The 17476-nt window shown below is 39.9% G+C and overlaps 1 protein-coding gene across 3 annotated transcripts in view; it reads left to right on the top strand.

The window, feature by feature from the left end:
- The window catches only part of unc5db (unc-5 netrin receptor Db), a 249586-nt gene that overhangs the window by 214114 nt on the left and 17996 nt on the right, over positions 1 to 17476 (top strand). For all 3 annotated transcript variants that reach the window (XM_055011601.1, XM_055011602.1, XM_055011600.1), the window contains one exon: positions 12014 to 12241. In XM_055011601.1, the coding sequence (XP_054867576.1) occupies positions 12014 to 12241 (228 nt within the window). The remainder of the gene's footprint in view (positions 1 to 12013; positions 12242 to 17476) is intronic.

The following is a 17476-nucleotide window of genomic DNA, read 5'->3' as shown; positions in this document are numbered from 1 at the left end:
TCAACTGAATGAAACCCCCGTATTAGAGCTGGTTGTCCTGAGGGCTGAACTACGAAGCCAGATTAATGGGTTAGCAGCCGACAGTCAGAGTTTTCACTTCTGTTTTTATCTGGTTAGATCACCATGGTAACTGATGCTGTGGAGCAGGTTATGTTCAGACTTTCTGATTTAAATCAGCTGCAACAAGCGTCTCCCTTTAAACAAAATGTTTCCTGATAGTTATTTATGAGCCATAGAGGGGAAATCTTTCATCTGTGAATTCCTTGAGCTGTACATTTACTAAAACCACTGAAGGAAGCTGTGCAGTTACAGTATCACACACTGTATGGATCACGTTGTCATGGTAACCCAACATGTATTCAGCTGGTGATGCAGAAATCATATAAATATATTTTTATGTTTGGTCCATTTAAACTGCTGGTTCTGCAGCTGATAGAACACAGATTAGAACATTGATCAGTTTACAGAGAATATTCAGTCAGCAACATTAATTTCACTTTGATTTGGCCACAAATTAAAGTGATTTCCTTCATTTTGGGATGGTGTCAGACCTAAAAGCACTTCAGTACATTAACATGTTTAAATATAGGAAGTTTAGAGTTTATGAGCTTTAATTGTTCAGCTGTCAGAAATAATAATATATTACTCACATTTAACAGTTGTCTGCCAGCATTCCTGTCTTACATCATTTCCAGGCACTTATTTTTCTATTTCTCATGACCCATTAAAGCAACCTGCTGACCGAATTCACTTTGTGCAGAAGAAGCATTAAACACTCACTTTCATGTGATGCACATTCAATCTGAAACTGAAAGCCTGAGTTAAAGAAAGCTGATGATCTCTTTACCTGTTATATCTGGCTGAGATTTTAGTTTTTGTTGAGCTGATTTACACAAAGAAAGCCCGAATATGTTGAACCAGCTTCGTAGTTCAGCCTCTGATCTAAAATAGTTAAACCATGCTGTTGTCTTCGGGTGAAAAATGACCCGGCAGCTATATTTAATAGCATAGAAAACCCCCTAAATGACATTTTTTCAACTTGAAATTCGATGACGTTTCCATGCTGTACACTGTACAGTTCCTTTGTACGGAATGCAATGGATTGTATGGAATGCAAAACCACCACAAAAAAAATGCAAAATCACCACAAACAGATGGAAAAACACCATAAAAAATACAAAATCACCTCAAAAAGTAAGAAAACCACCATAAAAAAAATGCAAAAACCACCACAAAATATATCAAACCACCACAAAAGGCATTCCACTCCATACAATTCCATTGTACAGTACACGGTTGTTTCCCTTCAAAAAATGCATTTAAAGCTACTTTCTGTACATTTCTGGTACTTTCTTAAGATAAAAAAGTACTATCTCTTGATAAACAAGTAATGTTTACACCTCTCCAGTACCTTTAGCAGCAATAATAGTGATAATAAGCTTCTATTGTAGTAAAGAAAACAGTTACAGCATGCATGATGTAATAAAAACAAGGTGTCCACTGGTTAAATCCAGACATTCACAAAGTGTGCGATGCATGACAGGTTATTTCTTCATGTAAATAGATTTTTGGTTGAAAATTCAATCAAGCTGCTCTATTTTAGAGGCTCAGTGGCTCATTTCTGACTCTGAGGACTAGAGGAGCGTTCAGGATGTTGTCCTCATTTACGGGCACCAAAAAATATTGCTTCCTTGTCTGAAAAAAAATCAAAAATTCAACAAAAAAAAGAATCCCCAAATTTCTGAAAGTTTGCAAACCTCCAGGAAGAAAAGTCCAATAATTATTTAAAAGTTTCCCTTAAAAGTTTTATTTTAAAAAAATCTCCCAAATTTCGCAAGAAAATTCTTGTCAATATTTTCAAGAAAATAAGTAAAAATCTTCTTTAAAAAAAAAAATCCTAAAAATATCTAAAGTGATTACACACATGTCAGTAAAACTTCTAATGTTTTCTTTAAGAACATTCACAAAAAAAAATCAACCAAAATTTTGGTTGATTTTTTTTTTTTTTTTTTTGTGAATGTTCTTAAGACACTTTTTTTTTCCACCAAAAAATGTTCAAAAGTTTCCCAAAAATGTTGAAAATGTGGACATTGGAAGTTTCACTGTGAAATTTTTTTTTTTTTTACCATATTTTCAAACATTAAAACGGCTCAATTTGACCCACAGGACGACGCCAGGGTTAAGAAAACATAAAGGTTAAGTCAGTCCTGAAGATGCTAATCTAGCTGGCTAAGGCCTCTGTCCTGTGGTCAACGTGCAGATGGAAACTGTTTATAAGTGGATGCTAAACTACAGAAAGCAGCTCACAGATTGGCCTCTTTTTCCCCCTTTGTTCTGTCTTCGTCCTCCTTTCTGAGATTCACCTGATGCTGTAGCAGATTAGAAGCGCGTCGACTCTCTCTGGGTCATTCGGTCTCAGATTAATGTGCTTCTGAAGGGCTCCTCTGCCAGCATCTTGTTTACCCACACAAGTGTCATCCCTTTCTGTCAGTTTGTATTTTTTACTCCCACTCCTTTGAGTTCAGGCTCATGTTTACCTAACCTTGCCTTTTACAAGCGTTCTAGGTTTGCTATTGTGTGACAAAAAATAAAAAAGAAAGATTTCTACTCAGCGTAACAGGGCAATTTCTCAAGATGTGCAAGCGTTCTGAATGAGAAAGGGAAAGCGAGCAGAGGGAATATGAATGAATACAAGATTCATGTCGCTTTGAGATTTCACTCTAATATTAAAAGGGCGCCGAGATCCTTAGAGCTTCTTGGTTTGAAATAATGACTTACTATTGAGGTTGAACCTAAAGAGAGAGGGGGGTGGTGAAGATGCATAATACCTGCAAATGCACAAAGCCATTAAAATACCCTCATTTCAGCTGTCATTAAAATGCACATGACTCACAGAAGACTCCTCAACACCCCCAGCCGCACTATAATATTATTCAGTGCCATATTGCAGTGTGTTAAGCAGCGCTTATGAGGATGCAGAAAGCATAAGTACAAAATGCATAAAGTATTCACAGGAGTCCCGGCACCTGACATGAATGTAGCCCGACAAAGTAGCAGCGGTTCATCTCTGAGAGCAGCACACCGTCTGATCATCACATACGAGAAGATAAACTGTGTTTGCCAATCAGGAACTAAATTGGGCCCGGTGGTTTCTGTGGATTTGGGTTCACATTGTTTTGCAGGTTTTTGATCCTGATGAGCCGTGATACAGTTCTGGTCAGGCGGCCGAGGTAATCCATTATTCACTAAGTTGGAATATTGCTTGTAAGTGCGCTCGCATCATGGTGCTACACGTCAAGGATGAGGGTGGAGGTGTTCTGTGTTACTCTCAGCAGCGCATTAGCGTCTCTCAGTCAGTCTCCAGTTAAACTAAGTCTGATTCATTGTCAGCGATCAAATCAGAAGCATTCATGACACTGAACACCAGAGGTTTTCCAGCTGAGCGGTGCTGCCCCAGGAGGACGAGGAGGTGCAGGAAGTTAGTGGCTGTATTCTGGTCCACTGAACTGGGCCAACATGGTCGGTAGGAACAGCAGCTGTGACTCACACAGGCAGAATGCATCTCTGAACCAGCTACAGAGCTGCAATTTACATCTAAACTTACGCTCCTCTGTGTCATACAATACAATACAATACAATACAATACAATACAATGACTTTATTAGTCCCCGAAGGGAAATTCAATTGTCTGGTCTCATCTGTTTACTTTAGAATTAAATAGTCTGATTGCTGATGGCAAGAAAGATTTTCTGAATCTTTCTGTCCTGCAGTGCAGGGATAGGAGTCGTCCACCGATGTTTTGTTGTTCATTGAGGCAGATATGAAGTGGATGATCCATGTTTGTCAGAACGGCCTCCATCTTTCTAAGTGCCTGTCTCTCCACCTCATCCTCCAATGAGTTCAATCTGACTCCAACCACAGAGCCAGCTTTTTTAATCAGTTTGTTCAGACGCCTTGCATCCTTGTTTTTTATACTTCCCCCCCATCAGACTGCAGCATAAAACAGGACACTTAAAAACTGATAAAACATCTGCGGCATCTTACTGCAGATGTCTAATGATCCAAGTCTTCTGAGGCAAAAAAGTTGGCTCTGGCCCTTTTTGTAGATGAAGTCTACGTTTTTAGACCAGTCCAACTTATTATCAAGGTGGACACCTAAATATTTATACGATGTCACCACTTCGATGTCCACGCCACAAGTGTTCATTGCCTGAAAAGGGGGTTTGGATCTGCAGAAATCTATGATCATTTCCTTTGTCTTTGAGGCGTTGAGTAGCAAACAGTTTTTGTGACTCCAGTCACTGAAGGCATTTATCAGATCCCTGTATTCAGCTTCATGTCCATTTTTGATACATGCCACGATAGCAGTGTCATCAGAGTATTTCTGAATGTGGCAGGACTCAGTGCTGTATTTGAAGTCTGATGTGTACAGTGTGAACAGGAATGGAGCCAGGACTGTTCCTTGTGGAGCCCCAGTACTGCTCATTAATGTCCCAGAAACACAGTTCCCCAGCCTGACAAACTGTTGCCTTCCTGTCAGGTAACCTATGATGCAAGAAACACAGGAAGGATCCACTCCCATGTCTGTGAGCTTGTCTCTAAGTATGTTGGGTTGGATGGAGTTTAATGCATTTGAAAAATCAAAGAACATGATTCTCACATAAACTCCAGGTTCCTCCAGATGAGACAGGGCACAGTGAAGTATGATGAGGATGGCATCATCATCCAATGTGTTCTTTGTATGCAAACTGCAGGGAATCGAGTTTGTCTTTGACCTCAAGCCTCAGTAGGCGTAGAATCAACCGCTCCAGAGCTTTCATGATGTGTGAGGTAAGGACAATAGGTCTGTAGTCATTTAGTTCAGCCGGACATTTGATTTTTGGTACCGGTACAATACAGGATGTTTTCCACAGAGCAGCTGTAGACTCAGGTTGAAGATCCTGTGGAGAGGTTGACACAGTTGTGCAGCACTTTAAGTCTTTAAGCAGCCTTGGACACACAGCATCTGGACCAGCTGCCTTCACAGAGCAAAGTCTCCCAGCTCCAACATCAACCCTGTTACTGTGATTAGAGTAGGGTTAGCAAACAACACAGAAAACATGGAATAAAAATGCTACCATTGATGTGGAAGCTGAGCCAATCACTACCTATCATTGATCAATATGGAGCAGAAAACTGGAACAGAGAAGGATTATTTTTCAAACATTTTGAAGCCCAAATGTCCTCCAGTTCTGGAATGACTCATAACTCAACCTAAAGTCATCACACGGACTGTGGATATCATATCACATTACTTCCAGTGTCCATGGTCAATAGCCAGTCACAATGTTTTTAAGGTTTCTTTGGCATCAGATTGGCCATGAGGATGTCTGGAAGTTTTCCCAGTCTGTCGGTGTTGTTAGGGCTAGCCTTAGCCTTAGTAGTCAATATGCCTATATAATCAATAGGTCATCTTAACCACAGAGACAGAGCTGCTGGAACTGTATGAGGAGGTAGCAGCTGCCATCCCAACTGAAAACATGGACTGAAAGACAAACCCTACAGCCAGCAGAGCAGAGAAGGTGCCAGAGAAAGAAAAAGGCTTTTCTGGCTGATGCCACAAAGTGTGCTCAGATAGAACAGGTTTATTTAGGCAGTCTGCAGGTGAAGATGAGGACAGAGGAGGCAGAAACATCAGAGAGGACGGAGCAGCTGATTGGTTGGTCTCCATGTTCTGAAGGAGCCAGAAGAACTAAAGAAGTCACTAAACGTTTGTTAACCAGTACTGTTAGTTTCATCATCTTACACCTCAGCCAATAATACCAATGCAAAGACTGTTCTTTTTTTAAAAATAAGGATTCATTAATGGACAGTCATGTTGTATTAGTTTGAATGTGATGCTTCTTTGTGTTGCCAGCCTGCCCTGGTATTCTACAGTGATGACTACATTCATGTTTAGATTGCTGAAAATAGGTTTATTTCACAAAATGGCAAGTTATTCTTTTATTATTCCTCTAATGGGTAAGTCATTTCCTAAAATGACGGGACTTTACAGTTCGAAGAAATGCAGCTGGAGCAGCGTTTTATTGGGGGACTATTTTCTACCACGAGTTTATTTGCAGTTTCAGAATACATCACAGCTGCGGTGACATTCTGCAGCAGCCTCGTGTTGAAATTGATTTTTCAGCTGCTGTTTCCAAGATATGAAAGGACTTTGAACCACAAAGAAAAATATAGAACATAAAGCTATTTTCTGTGTTGTTGCAACACTATCATGCAACATGCTAGGACACATGGTTATGTTTTATACTGCACTGGCGTTCTGCTGTCCTAAAGCACTGAGCCAATATGTGGAGATTTTCTGTCTTGCAGGACATGATGGCTGCTAGCGGGACTTTTAATTGGAATATTGCCAGTTGACTTGTGATTGTGAGGGGAAAAGTAGTGCTCCTCAGGCTGTGTTTTAGCACGCTGCTCGCTCTCACAGCTCCTCATTAAATCGTATAATCACATGGATTTCATGGGTTCCGTCTGCCTGCCAGGTCGGGGATTGCAACATACTGCGTGACAATATTGGGAGACTTTCTGGATAATCACAAGAAGATATTTGAAGGTGAATTTGGTGCTCTTTGCCTCCTGCTTCATGGATTATTCAAATGCAGTTATAGCACACCTTCTGGCTTGAAAGATGACTAATACATGTCTTAGCTAATCACATACACCACCGGTCAAAGGTTTTAGAACGCACTAATTTTACCAGTTTTTTGTTGAATTTAAAGTAGTTCAAGTCCAATGAATAGCTTGAAATGGTCCAAAGGAAAGAGGTGAACTGCCAGTGATAAAAATACAGGTAAGGGAACAAGAAATGGGTTAACAACCAAATCCTACAAATGTCATCCTTTTTGTGGTGAGGTTTATTCTTTTTGCAGCAATTTTGCAGCTTTTCATGGTGATTTTTGCACGTTTTTGTGGTGCTTTTGCTTCTTTTTGTCATGATTTTGTATCTTTTCGTGCATGTTTGTGTGTTTTCGTGCAGATTTTGAGTTCGATTTTGCAGCTTTTCTGGTAATTTTGCTCATTTTTGTGGAAAATATTCATAGTATGAATGCAAAATTTTGATTATTGACTAAAGTTACTGTAGCTAAAGAACCAGATGCTTCTGAGGAGGTTTGGGAGGAAATTTGGTCAGATTTGGCAGATTTTTTGTGGTGATCTTGCATTTCTTTACCATGATTTTGTGTCATTTTTGTGTGTTTGCATGTTTTTGTGTTGATTCTGTCTGCCTAAAAGTAGTGTTGGAACCCACCGTGGAACCCTCCAGAACATTATTAGAACAGGATGTACTGCAGAAAGTAGTGAGTTGCTTACAAAAATGGAGAGGAAAAGTCAGTTAACAATATAAGAGAGACAGACCATCAGAACCCTTAAAATGCAGGTCTTTCCTACAGAGAAACTGAAGAAAGTCCAGGTGTCAGTGAGTACAGCTTTCGTAGACTTGGAGCTGCAGGTTTGACAGGTGGAGTTGCAGCAGAAAGCCGTTGTTAAGACATCAGAATCAGAAAAAGAGGCTTGTCTGGGCCATGAAACATCGTCAATGGACTACTGAAGACTGGAAGAAGGTGTTATGGACTGATGGATCTAAATCTGAAATCTCTGGTTCATCAGCAGGATTTTTGTAGCCGTCCAGTAGGAGAAAGGATGGTTCCTCAGTGTGGAACATCAACTGTCAAACATGGAGGAGGAAGTGTGATGGTCTGGTGCTGTTCTGCTGGATCCAGGGTCAGTTCTTGTACAGAATGAGAGGAGTCCTGAACCTAAACGGCTACCACAGTGTTCTGCAGTGCCATGCAGTATCCTCTGGTATGTTCTAGTTGGTGAGGGGTTCATCCTACAGCAGATAATGACCCAGAACATCAGCTCTGCCAGAACCACCTCAGGAACAAAGAACCAGATGGTTGAAAACATGGAGTGGCAGCACAGTCTCCAGACTTAAACCCCATGGAGCTGGTCTGGATGAACTGGACAGAAGAGTGAAAGCAAAGAACCTACAAGAACCACACATTTATGGGAACTTCTGCTGCAGAGCTGGAAGAACTTTCTGAAGAATATTTGATTTCCATTGTGGAAAGAATGAGTGAGTTCAGCTGCTAGATCTGCCAAAGGTGGTGCTTTGATGAGTCAAAAGTTTAGAAGACATTTTGGTTTCTAAATAGATTTTTAACTTCATTAGTTTATTTGTTCTCTGCTTTCATTTCAGAGAACAATGAGACATTAACATGCAGAATTGGCTATAAAAAAAATGGAAAAATTGGGGTGTTCTAAACCTTTTGACCGGTAGTGTATATCATTTCAAAATTTGTTCAGTGTATTTCCTATGAAATCAGAAGGAAATAATGACGTGTTTTCCATCTGCTCTTTCCATCTCATCAGTAAAACACTGTAGTGTTTTCGAATGACTGTTTTGTGTTCTGCTACGGACTAACACCATCACTCATGTAGGAAATGGTTTTCTACATCCTCTGGAGACTATTTACAATCTGTGTGGGTTTTTGCTTTGTGATTTAAACCTGTGCTGTGTTACCTACATCATTATTCACCAGCCCTGAGCCCGATCTATAATACACTCCACTGTATACAGAAGTCCATTTGCACAGTTTTCCAGTCGTAATATCCGTGTAGCTCTCGGCGTGAATATTAAGTAACTCTGTGTACTGTAAGCAGCCTGAGAAAGCCTGATTTATTTCTAATTACTGCAGGTTGTTCCCAAGATAACCTATTAGCATACAATGTGAGTTTGAATCAGTTAATTGTAATATTTCACCTGTAAGGAAGTAAACTGTGATGTTTTCATTAACTAGAGTAGCTTGAAATGATTCATACAGTGATCTTATAGAAACAGTTGTGTTTTCTGTACTGAGACAGAAATATAAATGTATGCAGTATGAGCCTTAAATGCTCTACATGCATACAGTATACAGATATATTGCACAGGACTCAAAAAATGTGCAACAGTGATGAATATGAACCTATTTAAAAACTCTTTTATTCTACGAGAAGATTCCTGGTCTGATGCCATGAAACCAAAAACTCTATTGGACATTAAAGTCATCGTTTTCTTTAAAAACTCTGTTTTCGCTGCTCTTTGTTGCAGATTTTTCACCTCAGGCCCACATACAAAACATTTTTTTTTTCTTTTTTGTCTGCAAACTGCAATGTGCGTTAAACACAGGGCTGTAAATGTGTCTGTTGTTTGTCTTTAACCCTCGTGTTGTCCTGCAGGTCAAATTGACCCGAAAATGTGGGAAAAAAAAATATTTTCACAGTGAAACTTCTGATGTCCACATTGTCAACATTTTTGGGAAATTTTTGAACATTTTTTGGTGGAAAAAAAGAAATGTTAAAAGTTTTCCTTTAAGAACATTCACAAAAAAAAAATCAAACAAAATCCAGTGAATTTCACTGGATTTTGGTTGATTTTTTTCAGAATGTTCTTAACGAAAATATTTGGAACTTTTACTGATATATATGTAATCACTTTAGATATTTTTAGGAATTTTTTTGGAAGATTTTTACTCATTTTTTGTAAAACATTTACAAGAATTTTCTTGCCAAATTTTGGGGATTTATTTTTATTTATGTTTATTTATGTTTTTATGAGTTTTTTCTTCCTGAAGGTTTTGCACATTTTCAGAAATTTGGGGAATTATTGGATATTTTTCAGACAAGGAGACAATGTTTTTTGGTGCCCATGAATGAAGACAACAGGAGGGTTAACTGCTATTGCTGATCGTAGATTTCCACCAGGTGAATAGTTTGAGCCTGTCTGAGATGTTAGACGCCCTGAAAGCCTCAGGATATATATATATATATATATTTATTTTATATTTTAAGTGATTTTTTTGGCCTTTTGTTGGCTTTATTAGACAGGTCAGTAGAAGCTCAGACAGGAAGGAGGAAGGGAAGAAGAAAGGGGGGAAGACCTGCAGCAGATTTCCGTGAGCTGGGATCGAACCCAGGCCGCTGTATCGGGAACTATAGCCCCGTTAAACAACCAGTTGAGCTGTCTGGGCGCCCCCACGGATAGACAATTTCATGTTTTCCATGAAAACTCCCACTTTTATCCATGTGCTAACATAACTGCACAAGGGTTTTCTAATCATCAATGAGCCTTTCAACACCATTAGCTAACACAATGTAGCATTAGAACACAGGAGTGATGGTTGCTGGAAATGTTCCTCTGTACCTCTATGGAGATATTCCATTAAAAATCAGCTGTTTCCAGCTAGAATAGTCATTTACCACATTAACAATGTCTACACTGGGTTTATCATTCATTTAATGTTATCTTCATTGGAAAAAAACTGTTTTTCTTTCAACAATAAGGACATTTCTAAGTGACTCCAGACTTTTAACGGTAGTGTACATGTTATTTACATTTGTCCAACAGCCATCAAGTATTTTTCACTCACCTTTTGTTCAGTTTCTTGCACTTTCGGTCAGCTACAAAGAGTTTTTAATCATATATTACTAACACCTTTTTGAGGAAAAAATAAATTTCAGGAATATAAATACCAGGTTTAATCAAAAAAGACAGATTGCCACTGCTTACATAAGGCTCTGTGTTGTCACTCATCTGACTAATCTTAATGTTTACTGCTGACAGTAAGAGATGAAACAGGAGACAACGGGTGCTTTTCTTGAACAACTGTTTTAGTCGTCAGCCACAAACTGCATCAGCCACTTCAAGTATTCATCATAAATGTAAAGAGTTCTCTGTTGAATAGGTCCTGTGCTCATATGTGACATGAACACACAGAATCCTGAAAACAGCATCTTTTTAGTGTTTATCCAGCACTGAACTGAATATTTCTGCTCAAAAAAAAAAAAAAAAACCTTAGTGCATATTGATGTTGCCATCATGGTCAATTAGACAGCTAGTCCAATCACATTTAACACGTGTCTTCTACATGTTCTGAAACAAACACATGGACTGTAAGTGTAAACACGGACTTCTACAAACACTTTTGACTGTATCTCATTAAGCCTGACCTGTAGAGGTTTTTTGTGGCACATTCACCAAGTAGTGCCTGAAACAGACGCTGTGCTTCATTTCTGTAGCATCAAATCAGCTAAAGTTTCAGTTGGACACTTTTAGAACAGGTCCAATAACCTCTGTGTTTACTGCTCATTGCTGCCAGGCTGTTATTTACTCTGGAAATTAAACTTCTGATTAGGTGGAAGTAAAACATTTTTTGCTGGAACTTTTTAGCTCCCACTCTGACCTGGTGATGAGAACAAGGACTCATGTATTTGTAAATTCTCATATGTGTCTCTGACTCATAGAGCCAAGATTGTTTGTCCTCACAGTTCTGCAGCTCTCATTGAAGGCATTTTTGGGAGGTTTTGTCATATTTATACTACCGTTCAAAAGTCTGGGGTCACTTAGAAATGTCCTTATTGTTGAAAGAAAAGCAGTTTTTTTCCAATGAAGATAACATTAACTGAATGATAAATCCAGTGTAGACATTGTTAATGTGGTAAATGACTATTCTAGCTGGAAACAGCTGATTTTTAATGGAATATCTCCATAGAGGTACAGAGGAACATTTCCAGCAACCATCACTCCTGTGTTCTAATGCTACATTGTGTTAGCTAATGGTGCTGAAAGGCTCATTGATGATTAGAAAACCCTTGTACAGTTATGTTAGTACATGAATGAAAGTGTGAATTTTCATGGAAAACATGGAATTGTCTGGTTGACCCCAGACTTTTGAACAGTAGTGTAGGTCTATGCACACACACCCATAACAAACACAACACACACACAACTGCAGTCATGCAAACATACAGTGCACTTTAGTTTCAGATCTACCTCTTTACTTCTGACATTGTGACTTCCTATTACTTTTTGAAGGTCTGTCCTTTATAATGTCTTATTGTTGCACAGCCTTGAGAAACAGTCCCCTTTCATTTCGCTGCACATTTGAGCATGTGACAGATAAAACTCTTGAATCTGGTGTGTTCGTGGTTGCAGGAGGTGATGTCGGTGGAGCAAGAGTCCACGTCGTGTTACTGCCTGATGGACTCGACGAGCTGCCACCTGCTGCTGGACCAGCCGGGCTCGTACGCCCTGGTGGGCGAGCCGCTGACGCAGGCCGCTGTCAAGAGGCTGAAGCTGGCCGTGTTTGGGAGCATGGAGGCCGGCTCCGTGAGCTACAGCCTGCGGGTGTACTGTGTGGACGACACGCCACACGCCTTTCAGGTGAGAGGAGGAGGCTGCTTTGGTGCTTGTGTTTATCCAGCAGAAGCTGAGTCATGATAATTTCCAGCAGCTCTGTGCTTTGCACTTTTGCAGAATCTCATTATTCATAAAGAGCACGTGGCCGGTAATAATGGCTTGACTAGGCTTTGGCTTCGTTGTGCCGAGGCTGAGGTTATAAACTGCTAATTCCCAGGGCAAAGCTGATTTAATGCAGGATTGGTGTGTTTAAAAATGGCTGCTGAGGTGGAACCTGTGCTTGTGGAGACTGCACTCCCCTAGTCATCAAAGCGACTCCCCTGTTTTTAACCCTCTGAACCCCAGAGCAGTTTCCAGGTGTTTTGTCACATTTTTACTCACTGTGGGCCCATTTATCACTGATATGTACTGGAAACGGCACAGCCATGACTAGAAGCAGAGAGAACTGAAATCATGCCAGAAGTGTTTTTATTTTTTTGCAAAGAATTGAAAGTGATCAAAATTTTTTCAGCATTTTGTTTTACTTTGTAAGAATTGAAAAGAGCTGAAGTATTGGTGGCTCTGTACAGTAAAGTTGACATCTTTCTAACCTGCACAAACTGCTGCGGTCAGTCGGCCGATAATCAGCTCGACAGGCTGCTCTGCTTCCAGCTGCTGCTTCTGAGGACAGAGAGGTTGGATGGAGGTCAGAGTCAGTGTGGATCGAACGGATCGAAGACTTCACCCTCTGAACCCCAAAACCTGCCGGCGAGGTTTCAAGGCGTTATCTGACTAAACTAAAACCACTCCATTTATCAGAGCCACAAACTGAACAGAAGGATTTTATATGAACCAACAAAACATCCAGAAACCGTTCAGAGGGTTAATAATGTTTAAACTGCACCAACATCTTATTTTAACGTGGATTCCAGCTACTGTTCTGTGGCCATGATGACAGACTAGATTTAGCTTTACCAGGCTGAAACAGAATGACCAACAGAATTGGTTTGTGGTGGTTCCAGCATTTAAAAATCACATTACTGGAGATCTTTTTCCATTGCATACATCCATGTGGAAGAACCAACAGTTCATACAGGTACTATTTCATAAATAGTTCCAATGAAACGGTTTGGAGTGCGGTACAAATGGAGAGTATTATTAAATGCTGCAAGCACCACAAATCAAGGTGATCTCATGTTTTGCTTCTTTCTACTTTAAGCTAACAGGCGGCTTCATTCGGGGTGATTCCATCTCATCTTTTGTCATTACTGGGTTCAGATGACTGGTTTTCCCTGCAGTCTTTTGCTAGCTCTGCTCTCTTTGACTAAAATACATGATGCATAGTTTCGCTGTGATGATTTCCACTCCATTAGGACGAACATATTGCAGGTCGCGGCCCAGATTCACACTGAACATCTTGTGTGTGGTTGTTTCTGCAGCTCTGTGAGGCAGCAGGGACCTCAACATGTGGTGTCTAGGAGTTAAAGATGAGTGATTCCTCAGCACTGAGCCTCCAACACGCTCTTCTCATGCTTTTAATCGACTGAGACAAAAGCTGCTGTACTGTAATCACTGCCATTCAAATGTTAACCAATCATTCTGTATTTTGATCCTGTCTGACTTGATTATCCTTCAGCGACCTATGGGGCTTTAAAGCATTGTGATTTCATCAGAGAACATGAGGGAAATCAAGCTCCCCGTCCTCCTCAGAGAGACTAGACTAACAGAGGAGCGCTGAGCATCGTGACCGCCTCTCTGTCATGTCGCAGCCGTCAGCGGCAGCTGGCTTTAAAATGTATTCTGGATTTGGTTTGTGAATTCCCAGCCTGCTGAGCAGATGCCAGACTTGTGCACGTCCCTCGGGCTCCTGTCTGTTAGCGCCACATCTCTGCTGTGTGTTTTCCAAGCTCCGGCACAAAGTCAATCACAGACCGGATTCTGGATCAACAGGAAGCCTGATGCAACACAGAGACTTGTGTGAGGGAGACTTTATTCCAGCACAGAGCCAAGGCTTCAGACTGGCAGGGTTCTGATATTTCCTCTGACAGAGAACAATGCTGCTTTCTCTTTTTAAAAACACTTGATGTGGAAATTAGCAGATAATCATTCAGCTAAAATCTCACATCATCCAAAATGATCCAGTTTTTTTGTGTCAGTTCCAACAACAAAGACAGTGGCCACATTTACATGAGACCTTTAATTCCTCTTTAATTCCGAATTAAAAAGTTAATTCCGAATAAATTTAATTCCAAATAAACTACCTGGTTTATTCCGATGTTAATTCCGAATAAACTAATTCCTGTGTACGTTCTATTCATGTATACAGTTAATTCTGCTTTAGTTAATTCCAGTCATTCTTAGACATTATAATCTCTCACGTCTACACAAATGACATGGGTTCCATATTTAAATAGGTTTTGCTTAAAGATGAGGATTTTCTGGTTCTGGAAAGGTGAGCAGGGCTTTAGTTCCTGTACAACACTTCCACTTCCACTGGAGATTCTCTACAGCTGCATGTTTTTTTTCCCAACTTTTCATGAACAATTTCAGTCTAATGTATAGCGACTAAATGATCTCCACATTAATGGAGGCTGCTTTCATCTCTTTGAAGGGGCACTTTCCAACCATGAACAACCCAAACTACCCCTTTAATGGTTGGGACATTTAAGAGCACTGCAGCAGCTTACAGTTATATTCATGACCAGGTCAGTTACATTTTCAAAATAAATTGTTTGACCTTTACATTTGACTAGAATAGTGAAAATGAGTCCAACATGGCATCTCACTGAGTCCAACCAACTGTCCAACACCCAAAGATATTTATAGAAAAACAGATAATGTCCACATACGAGAAGCTGGAACCTTCTGCCATTTGTATTTGAATATTTACTCTGCATTATCAAAATTGTTCTAATTCACTCTTGATTGACTAATTGTTTGATCAACTAATCACCGAAACTCTACTTGCAGATTAGAAAGTGTAATCCTTTGCTTCTACTTCCTGTTTATGGTTCAGATGTTAAAGTCCCCTCCTGTTCTTAACTTAGCCCTTAAAAACTAGTCTCTATTAAGCAGCTTTTGCCATGTTTTCCAAGTAGTTTTTTCCATGATGATAATCCCTTCATGCCATAGAATGGCTCAGATGTAACTCTACATCATTCTCTGGAGTGTTGCAGCTCGAGCACACCAGCTCACCTACAGCTGCTTAAACATTATTCAGCTGTTCTACATAGAGGCAAGTTGTTCAGGAGTCATTCAGTCAAACATGTTCAAATCAGAAACTGCTTCTGAAGAAGATCGATGATACATCCATTGTCTAGGAATGTCAAACTCATTTTAGTTCAGGGACCATATTCAGCCCAATTTGGTCTGAAGTGGGCCGGACCAGTAAAATCACAGCATAATAGAGAAACGATACGAAATGAAACAAAAAAGCAAAAAAAAAGTGGACAACAAAAAGACAAAAAAATCACACAAATCACACAAATAAGACAAAAATGGCCAAAAGAAACAAAACTACAAAAACATGAGACAATCAACTAAAAAAAGACAAAAAACAAAAACAAGACAAAATTTTACCAAAACGATAAAATTGAGAAATAAAATGACCAAAAAATTAGACAAATGACACAAAACAAAAAAAGAAACAAAAAATTTAATTAAAAACTTACAAAGCAACAAAAAAGTCAACCAAAACAGGACAAAAATGACAACAAAAGAAACAAAATGACAAAAATAGTCAAACTACACAAGCGAGACAAAAAAACACCATCGACAAAAACAACACAAAACAACAAATAAAGCAAAACACAAAATGACAAAAAAACAAAAACACAAATGGAAAAACAAAATCACAAAAACAGACAAATGACAAAAGTCAGACAAAAAAAAAACAACAACAGGACAAAATATTACAAAAGTGAGACACAAAAGAACAATGAGCAATCTAGTATTGCACTTTATGATCAAAACAACTTTTCCTGGTCTAGAAATTATTTTAAATTTATAGTTTCACTAATTTACAATCCGCAGTTACTGTCTTCTCTGGAAGATCCCAGGAAGGCCGGGACACGAACTGGGGATCTTCTAGCTGTGAGGCGACAGTGCTAACCACTGATCCACTGTGCAGTGCTGATACAGAAAGTTCCACCCTGCAAACTGTCAGAATTGGTTGTTCAGCTGTTCCATATGAAACCCTGGAAGTGTGATTCTGTGTTTTCAGACCATTGGTCCAACCAGGCTGCCTGTCTATCAGTACTGACTGACACGGTGTATAGGAACAGCCAGCAGCATCTGTTTTGTCTTCGGAAGCTCTCAAAGTTCCAGGTTGACAGGACCCTGATGAGAATGTTTCATCGATCTTTTGTTGAGACTGTGCTCATTTTCTCTTTAATCCGCTGGTATCAGTCTCTGACACAAAAAGTGTACTCAATAAGGTGGTTAATGTCTGCAGCAGAATAGCTGGCACTGTGCAGGAAGCGCTGCAGAATCTCCACAACAAACAGTTCTACAAGAAAGCAGAATCCATCCTGTGTGATTGTCCTCATCCTTTAAATGAACACTTTCAGTCTCTGCTATCCAGTGTCTCATCAGACTTCACCAACACTTTGTTTCTCTCTCCTTCCAAAACTTAGAAAAGGTAGTTATTTGCAAATGTTTTAGCAAATAGCTTGTTTCTATCTTTTGTTGAAGCTTTCTTGGCCTCTGTGTTGTATTAATGCACCCTGTTGTGCGTAACCAAGGACGTTTGGATTCCTCCTAGCACTTTGAAACCGTTCTTCTTCCTAGATTTCACAGTCCAGGTTGACATTGCAACATTCCCTTAGCTGTAAAACATCATCTAAGACACGTCAATCATGCGTGACGTGTCAAACAGCACATCAGGAGCAGTCACCGTCTACAGAACGCTTCAATCACAGCATCCTGACAGCTTCAGATCAAATGTTATCACAGATCCAAGCTAACCACATGCTGCAGGAGAAAACCAAAAAGCACGGCGCTGTCCGGCTGCTCTGTGGCTGGCGGTTTACAGGAACAGATGCAGATGGCAGAGGAGGAACGCCACGTTTCAGCTCCCTGTTGTCACGTTTAGTGGACGTGTTTTCATCTGCATTCTGCCAACAGATGATTTTTTTTTTACACCTACAGCGAGGACGATATGCGGCACGCCTGGTGGATGCAACCTCACATGTAAACACTCATATGCACAGACACTTAGAATGAATCAGCGTGACTCGGCGTCGGCCACAGCTCTGTTCTCCGTCTCCTCTCTGTGATGGA

Source organism: Amphiprion ocellaris, chromosome 6 (assembly GCF_022539595.1).
Source record: "Amphiprion ocellaris isolate individual 3 ecotype Okinawa chromosome 6, ASM2253959v1, whole genome shotgun sequence".
In the NCBI taxonomy this organism is placed as follows: Eukaryota; Metazoa; Chordata; class Actinopteri; family Pomacentridae; genus Amphiprion; species Amphiprion ocellaris.
This window is presented reverse-complemented; position numbering and strand designations above follow the sequence as displayed.